Source organism: Oreochromis aureus, linkage group 17, assembly GCF_013358895.1.
Source record: "Oreochromis aureus strain Israel breed Guangdong linkage group 17, ZZ_aureus, whole genome shotgun sequence".
Lineage (NCBI taxonomy): Eukaryota > Metazoa > Chordata > Actinopteri > Cichliformes > Cichlidae > Oreochromis > Oreochromis aureus.
This window is the reverse complement of record NC_052958.1, coordinates 21,414,371-21,423,827: the sequence shown is the minus strand read 5'-3', so window position 1 is coordinate 21,423,827 and position 9,457 is coordinate 21,414,371. Positions and strand designations below refer to the sequence as shown.

Here is a 9,457-nt window from a genome sequence, read left to right as displayed (position 1 = left end):
ATGGCCAACAGAACATGATGCTCATTTTAAAAATTATGAATTTCTTGGTATAGCCAAGCAACCAAAGGCCTCCACATTGGTGGTCGCCTGAATACCATCTCTGCTTTTTGGTCCTACTGTAGCTGGAGGTCGAGTGGAATGCCACTTCACATTGGAGTGGTTTGCAGCTGAGTGTGGAGCCATAGGAATGAGGATTAGCAGCTCCAACTCTGAAGCCATGGTGCTCAGGCAGAAAAGGGTGGAGTGCCCACTCCAGGTCAGGGACAAGTTTCTGCCCAAAGTGGAAGAATTTAAGTATTTTTGGGTATTGTTCACGAGTGATGTGTGAGGGGAGAGGCAAGCTGGAGATGGATGGACGGATTGGTGCCATGGCTGCAGTGACAAACCGTAGTGGTGAAGAGAGAGCTGAGTGTGAAGAATAAGCCTGGAAGTGACTGGTTGATGTACAACTCCACGCCCAACTATGGTGTTGAGCTTTGGGTAGTGACCAAAAAAATGAGATCACAGATACAAGCAGCGGAAATTAGTTGTCTCTGAACGATGGCTGGCCTCTGCCTCGGAGATGCAATCATTCGAGTGGGGCTCAGATTAGAGCCGCAACTCCTCCACATCATAAGCAATAGAGACGGGAAATTAGAATTTAGCAATTCTGATTCCATTATTGGTATCAATAAAAATCTGAATGGGAAAAACCAAAAGTGGATTTCATAAACCAGTAGGTGATGGATAGTGACTAAAATTGGATTATGATTATTTACAAGGTTATTCTTCTGGTCTCAGTGCTGCATCCTGAAAGAAGACACGCAGTGCCCTTGAGTTAAAGCTTTTAGAAATAAAACTGCAAGGTCTCTAAATGGTGTTTGAACAAAAGGGGGCAATGACTGTATCCAAATAAAAGGCCTTATTGCTTTTATTGTATTTGATGTTCTACTTGACAAAGTATATGTGCATATAAATAGCTTGAAAATAAAAGCTAACAGTCAGCATCTACTTATCTCACTGTCGTGAAATTGATCCTAAATTTCTTAAAAGTAGCACAAATATCACTCGACTATGAGGGCTCTGAAAAGAAACTGTGATTTTAAAATTCTTTATTATATAACCCAAGTGGATTAAAAACAGTAAGACTATTACAAAAACATTAGAAAAATAGTAAATAACTGAAGGTCTTAGCAAAAGGAAAGTTCACTGTGCTCAGAGAAATAATGCAGCACTTATCATGTGATTAGTGGTTACTCATAAAAGGTACTTTCAGACTGCAGGGACATTTCAATCGCTCTAATAACTTGTGAAGGAAGTCCCCCACTTTTTGTGTTAATGGTTCAGTAACTAGGAGCGATCAGAGTTCTTAGAAACACCATTTCTGTTTTGTTTTGTTATTTTTTTTTTTTAGCTTCTACCTCAGGGTAGGGCCAACATGTTCTCGTTAATGTAACATAATGCTGTTTTGTCAGATTCCTCCTGGCATCAATGCTCTGACACAGGCCGTGGCAATATCAGCCACTGTGATCCCATTTTAAAGACCTACAAATTCCACAGTAGCCGTGATGACACAAGTAGCTTTATCAACCATAAAACAACAATTTGTGTCCAGTGGGGATGGTTCAAGTACTCTTTGTTTTAGGTTCAGACACGGAAAACTACTTGGATACTAGACACCGCTTCAGAACAATAACCCTTCTCATTAACAACTGACACGTGTAAATGAGCCACTGTGGCAGTACTGACAAACAGCAGCAACTGCCACTTAATGGATAAAAACTATCCTAAAAGAGAAACCTCTGATTGACATTGGCAATCCATGGCAAACCATGTGAACACTAGACATTTAAGCAATATTTAGCTCTAATAAAGGGGAAAATACAATCAATGGACAGTAAAATCTAGCTTTAAGAAACCTATACAGAATAGAGACAACATAAAAAAGTCTGGCTCCTCTAAATGAAATATGTTAAAAAAAACTTCCCCAGCAGTTTATCTCGACTTGCTACATGTGACTTCAGACAGCAAAGAGGCAGAGACAGAAAATGATTAAAGTGAAAGTGGATTACCACAACAACCAAAGTAGATCTAAACTGCTGTACCACAAACTATCCTTGATCATAAACTGGCAGAAGATCTGCAGTCTGCCTCTGTCCAAGGTTAGTGGCTCCTTGTATACTTAACTTTTTTTTTAAAGTAATTCCTTCTTAGGTTGTATAATGTGAAAAAGTACAGAATCAATACTGCTTTCCAGCTCAGTTATCTTCAAACCCACTGTGCACATAAACTCTTCCATCATGGGATCCTGTATCCTGTCTTTTTTTGGTACTGAAATGCCAACACCATCTTCTGTAGCTATTAGGTCACTTTAGTTTTCAGAGGAACAGCTCAGCAGGATGTTACCCTGTGCGTTCAAACTAATAAACCTTCCTATTACTTGCCTTCTTGCTGGTTTCCAGGTACTGGACAGAAACAGAATGAATCACACACAAGGGTAACCATTTTTGTTTTAATATTGTCCAATCAGAAAACACAACCAAAGAAAAGTAAACAGGAAGTAGGATTAAAGGCTTGTGTAGGACTTCCTGTTTCTTTCAGATTTTGGTCCTAAGCCATAAACATCATCATCATCTTCTTCATCATTACCACCACCACCATTATTATGATCTTCAGCATCAACATCTTTGTAGTCCACATTTTAATTTCAAAGTCATCACAGTTGAATAATTTACAGTGTTTATCATACACAGGGCAGATTTATTGTGTGCTTTGTGTCTGTAAACCAAACTTCCCTGAATGGACAATAAAAGGTTGAAAATGCACTGAATAATTAGTATAATAATTAGAATAATACTAATTAGCTTTTTCACATCATCAACATTTGTCATCACTGAGTCAACCATCATCATTAGTTCCACCATCATAATTATAATCATTTAATCATGACTGGTAATGTGGCTCTCATCATCAAAACTGCTGTTTTCTTCATGTTCACACACGCACATCAACATACGTCACTGGACACACATTTTATAGAAGCAGGCAGGTCCATTAATTTGTATATGGCTCAATTATTAACATCAAAGCTGGATCGAAGAGAAGAGGAACAACTTCAAAGTCTGCTCCACTGGACGAAAGTTCAATGCAACAAACATTAAAAGTCCTTTTTTTTAAAACTTCTTAAAAGTCACATTTCCAAAGGTTTCACAGGTGTTCTCTTCAGGCATTTTTGTGTCCAGCTCATGTTCCCAAGACTCTCGAGTCCACAGAATCATTTACATTTAAAACTCAGCAGGGCAAAATCAGAAATCTACTCCCTTGAAAGTCCATTGTGCTTTTAAATCCGTCATGCTGCAAGACTCTTAGCCACACAGTCCACAGCAGTGCAGAGCCCATTATACTGTACAATCCACAATGATCAGAAATCCTTTGATCTGCAGAATCTGTCACATTTCCGTCACGCAGCCAACACCTCCATTCTGCTTTGTATTTTGTAGCGCAGCAGAATCTGTACAGGCTCCACAAAGCAGTCAGACCTACGACACTCGTGCACGACTGACCGCGTGTATGGTCAGTGCTGTTGTACACTGTCTGTTGTACTTTGTAATCCATCACACTGCAAAAGTAAAGCTGTCCCATATGGCATCAACTCTGCCAAAGTGCATGCTCCTCAACATAGAACTTATCTTTGCAAACAAATATCTTGAAATGCCAGGTTCATCAGGCTTTGCATTTCATCAGTAAATCACTTTGTGAACTTTGTAGGATTACACTTGCCTGTCTTTAAATAAGTCCACTGATGATGACCTTCAATCTGTCACATCAACATGAGTACAACTGTGTTTAAAAAGCCACATCATCTGCATATAACAACACTAAACACATTTCTCTAAACAACATGCTCTCAGCTGTCTCGTTGGACGTTTCATTTTACCATCTTTCATTTTGACTCTACTCACTGATTTGTCCATCAGGTTTACAAAAAACAGGTTTACTGATATCTAACCATTGACTGGCTCAAAAAAATATTTTATTAGTGACTGTCAGTTTTGTCCAGAAGTTGAGGCTGATGTGCTTTTGTCCAACAACTTTCTGGTTTTGTGCTTTGTAAAACCACAGAAATCTTTTTGAGTTGTTATTTGGTCACTGATTTAATTTCCAAGATTGCTGTCAGCCAGAAAAAGCTTTCTGAGATGCTCTGTCAGTTTTACAGTCCCCTGGCTCTTCTCAGTTTTCCACAAGGAATGATTCCAACATTCTCATCCATCTGTCATTCAATTAATCTCTCTGAGGAGTTTGTCAGACTTTAGGAGGTCACAAAATAAATAGCAGGTTTACTGGCTGACAGATTTGAAGTGGGAAGCATTCGGGGAAACTATTACAATTACACCTGACCCCTTCTGGTAGCTTGCCAAGTGTGTGGATGCAGGTGTCTTTAATTTAAGATTACATGTACCAAAAAAAATATCTCTAACCCAATGTGTTGGAGAAAAGAAAAAAATGTGTTTTACTTGTTCCAAACAAGTAAACACACAGATTCTTTTAAAGAATATAAATTATATATTATGATAGCTTAGGGCTATGAATTAGTATTTTTAGAATTAGCCCCCTGAAAGTTAACTGGATCATGCTAATGTGAGTCTTTTTCCATTTAAGTCTATGAATGCCAAAGTAGTTGTGCATTCAGAGATGCTGTACTGCATACTTTGATAGTAATGAGTGATTATTTGGGTTACTGCTGTCTTGCTATCAGATTCCTATCAAAGCAGTCTGGTCATTCTCCTCTGACCTCTGACATCAACAGTGTTCTCAGAGAGAACTGCTGTTAACTGGATATTTCCTATTTTTCAGACCAGGCTAATGAGAGCTGTATTCATTTTACATTTGAATTTGTTTTTCTTTTCCTGCTTTCTTTGCCTTTACAAATGAAAAACAAATGCATTTAAATACTTTTACTTTTGATTTTCTGTCAGGTAGCATATTTAATCCTACAGAGGGCACAGAATACAGACTTACATATTGGCAAATGGGAAATACCTTTCTTGGTAAATTCTGTTTTTGTAGTTGCTGTCAACAACTTTAAATAGAAAAACTAATTTATAGGAAATTGTAAACCTTGTCCTATTCAGCCTCCTTTGTGCTTTTGCTTAAACCCAACACCCCCTTTATGTACCAAGGCTGTTTTAGGCCTGCTTTTAAAGTCTCCTTCAAAATGCTGTCCAGTTTTGCTTATAGAAAAGAAAACAGACCTTTGCTCGACCATTATTATTCTTCAGCATTAAGTGTTTTCTCTGGTTTAGAGGAAATTTTGTTTGAGCTTTTGTGCTGTGAGCTTTTTATATTCAGGGGACATTTCTGAAACGAGGCCCCAACAACCCCCCCGAACCCACTGATATTTTCAAAAGCTGAGTCTTTGATCATGAAAAAAAAAGCTGCCCTTTAATTTCAGGCCGAACGGTATGAATTCTGTGGAGAGTTAATGAGTGTGAATCAGTGCTCTGAGTGTTATCAGAAGACACCAAGTCCATGTAGTGTTAATTACAGCTCTGTTCAATGATCGACATGCCCCTAACTGCCAGGGTGTCTGCCTTTTACCGTCAGCCGGTTTAATGTGCTGAACACAGGCCAGACTGATTAAACTGTTCTGGATCTTTGGTTAGCAAGGACGTTGTGAGGATCAGAGCCTTGAAGGACTGAAAACTGCAAGTTGCATCTTTAATCAGCCAATCAAAATGCAGACAATTACACCTATGATTTGTCAAAGTGAGAGTAAAATTTTCTTTGTTCTGGATATGTTGAAAGGTCTATTTTGAATCCTTTCTATTCAATTCATTGCATTGTGTGATTGAAACCATACAATCCAATGTCTTGATGCATGCTTAATCATCCAGGTATCCCAAAAAGTTCATTCTGTTTCTGGACGTAGCGTTTTCCATGGGAGAAACGTTTCGTCATTCATCCAAGTGACTTCTACAGTCTCAGGCTGGAACACCACTAAGTCATTGGTTCAGGTATGTGGATGACACCTGGGTGAGATCAAATCTCACGACGTACCACAATTCATTGATCACATAAACTCAGTGGACCAACACATCAAATTCACCAGGGAGGATATGACAGGTTAGCATTCTTAGACTGTGAGATTTCCATCAGTAATGGGGGACATTTAAAAGCTGATGTGTACCGTAAACCTACCCATGTGGATCAGTATTTAAGGTTTGACTCTCATCATCCACTGGAGCACAAACTGGGTGTCATTTAGGATGCTACAACACATAGCGATCACCATCCCTCGTATACAGCGGCCAGGGAAGCAGAAGAACATCATATCAAGAAGGTCCTGAGTAAAATACGGTTATCCCAGCTGGACAATTGTCAAAGCTGGGAAGGCACCTAAAGAAAGTTCCAGGCGATCTAGGAGAGAAGGACAACTGCAAAACCCCGTAGTGATCCCTTATGTGTCAGGAGTATCGGAACAGTTAAGACGCATTTTTTCTAAACACCGAGTCGCTGTGGACTTTAAACCCCAAAACTCGCTGAGCTACCAAACGCTACCAAAAAATGGTCCACCCCAAGGATCGGGTCCCCCGACACAAACAGAGTAATATAGTGTATGATGTTAAGTGCCAGGAGGACTGCCATGATTTATACATCGGGGGGGGGGAAAAAAAAAAACCTCTGGCGAAGCGGATGGCACAACACAGAAGAGCTAACTTGTCAGTCCCGGACTCTGTAGTCTATCTATGCCTACAGGCCAGTAAACACTCTTTCAGTGATGAGGATGTACACATCCTGGACAGGGAGGAACGCTGGTTTGAGTGGCTGAGACTGAAGAAGTCACTTGGATGAGCGACAAAATGTTTCTCCCACTGAACATGCTATGTCCAAATGAACAGAATAAACTTTTTGACTATTCAATACTGGTTGTGTTCCCATTTTTTGATCAAAAGAAAAGCTAGTATCAAACATCAGTGTCATATTAGATGTTTTAAAGGGAAAACTCACTAAACCATTTATATCTAAACGCGTTGTCAACCTCAGAAAGAACCACCCGTGACTGCTAATACCACAGTAAGTAGTCCCCCATGGGCTGTGTCTAATGAAGCCTAGCTGAAATACAACTTTGTTTTTTTTGTTGTTTATAAAAATCTTAGTCATTTCACGTGGTTGTTGGCTGTTTTTAATCTGACAGCTGGTTCTTGTCTCAATGACTACCCTTAAAGCAGTCTAAACATAGCACAGAAATCAATTTAACCACATCAGCCACAAGTGGAGGAAAGCAATCCAGTAGAGCTAAAAAGATTGAAATCAAGGTTCTTTAAAAAAAATCAAAACCAGTCAACCCAGTGTTCTTGATCTTTCAGTCTGTCTTTTCTTCTGTCTGACTGCATCTGGTAGCTAGCATGGCGTTAGCATAGCAGTCAGTTTGCAGTCACTTCACTTTAGCTGGCTGGCATGGTGTTAGCCGAAGGTGGTACTCGGAGGTTTGCGTAGCCACTGGTAGAACTGCCGCCGGTGGAGGCGGTGCCAGCGCACATTGCCCTCGACAATTTCCAGCGCTCGTGGCAACGCAGGCCCCGCCCCCACACCACTGGACAGGATGAACTCCTTTAACTAAAGGAAGAAAGAGTGACAGGAGTAAATAAGGCAGCAGAGGAGAAGAAAGAAAAGAAGATGAAAGAAAAGCAATAATAATAATAATATTTATCCCCTGTAGATGCTAAAAAGGCTGTCACCTACCCCCCCCCCCGCAGATTTGAGCCTTTCAAGCTCATTGAACTGTTCTATGTTGTTTCTATTAAAATTTAAAAATCTAAATAAAACTTAGAAGGCACAATCTGTGTGCCTGAGACGGTGAAGAGTAGAAAAAACTGAAGAGAGCATTGTGGGGCAGTTTGAACCCAGAGGTTAGTCTCACAGGGATTCCTTGTACATAAATTGACCTCATTTTTTGAAACTTGTGCCATGACCATTATAAAAATCCACCTCTGGGAGAGTATATATATGACATAAATAAGGGAAAGCTTCATAATTCCACTTTTAGAAGTGAGAAAAAGTACAATTAACAGATACATTGCCAGTAGAAGTTGGACAAAAACAATAGCATACACATTTCATTCTTTTATTTTGAGGGTTTTGACCAGATTGTGAACCCAGCTGCAAGGATTTGCTCCCATTCAGCCATGAGAGCATTAATGTGCTGCTACACTGATGCTGGGTGATAAATCTGGATCACAGTTGCTGTTCCAGTTCACCCCAGAGGTGTTGGATGGAACTAATGAGGTCAGGGCATGCAGGATCTTCCTCAAACAGTTAGACACAAAGTTAGACGGATACTAAAGCAAATAACTGAAAACGCCTGGATGATGTTTTCACGTCTCAAACAGATTCTTTTAGAGTTGCACTGTAAACCCGCAAAAGATGGAAAAACTTTAATGCAAACATTTTATTGTATTTTATATTGATGCGCTTTAATGTCATGGTATATGTACAGTTTCACTACATTTAAATTAAAGAGCTTGTTAGCTCAGCTGAAATAGTTTCACAGTGTCTTATTTAATTTTCTTCACTTATGCATCACTGAGGAAGGCATGTGTAAGGTAAATATACAGTTTCAAATTAAATACTGTAATCATTGACATTTAAATGCAGTTATTCTTCATTACTCTTGACTTGAATGGTACTTGCGGTGAGTGATTACACATTCTTGATGGCCATTAGCAAGACAGCTTGAAATTCACTTCACAGATATTGCTTTTTTTTCACTGAGTGGAGCACCACACGACACACAGATACCTGCGCTTCCAATTACAGGTAGCTGGAAAACGACTCTGCTCACGGTGTCACACCTCAGTGTCATTAAAAAAATAAGATGAAACAAAACCTCAGCAGCTGAACTGTAAACATAATGGATTCACATATGTCATCAGTATTTCAGAGCCTGCAGAATACTTCCCAGACACGCCCACTTAGAATAAAGAGTATACAATTATTTAATTGCTTTAATCATTAGGGTTTACAGATCGACTGTGAGCATGAATGTCATGAAAATATTTGGATTTTAATGATTTCTTCAAACTGTTCTTTTTCTAATGTTGAATGATTGTGCAGCATACATCTTAAAAAACAACATTCACACATTTTTTATTTGCTCTGTTTTTTCACTGGGCAACTTTCCAACTGCCCTGCTCGTAGCACACCACCTCAGGTCCCAGCACATCTTTTACAAGGGAGACATGATCAGCTGACGGAGCTCAGGTGTGTGTCAGCCTCCCCTGACACCACACCCTGAACCCACTGCTCCACCCCTCCCCTGCAGCTGAGCCACAAACCACACCCCACCACATATACATGTAAGGTCAAATGCATTTATAAACCCCCCACTAATCTTTGGTTAGCTTTCCCATTGCAAGCTGCACTTCGTCCAGATGCTTTTGGTAGCCATCAACAAGCTTCTCACATAATTCATAATTTC

General features: G+C 39.7%; 1 protein-coding gene across 2 annotated transcripts in view; it reads right to left on the bottom strand.

Annotated features, from left to right (window-relative positions):
* Positions 1 to 7,148: 7,148 nt before the first annotated feature.
* Positions 7,149 to 9,457, bottom strand: part of trhde.2 (thyrotropin releasing hormone degrading enzyme, tandem duplicate 2) — a 222,734-nt gene continuing 220,425 nt past the window's right edge. For both annotated transcript variants that reach the window (XM_039600662.1, XM_039600661.1), the window contains exon 20: positions 7,149 to 7,596. In XM_039600662.1, the coding sequence (XP_039456596.1) occupies positions 7,444 to 7,596 (153 nt within the window). In that variant the 3' untranslated portion in view covers positions 7,149 to 7,443. The remainder of the gene's footprint in view (positions 7,597 to 9,457) is intronic.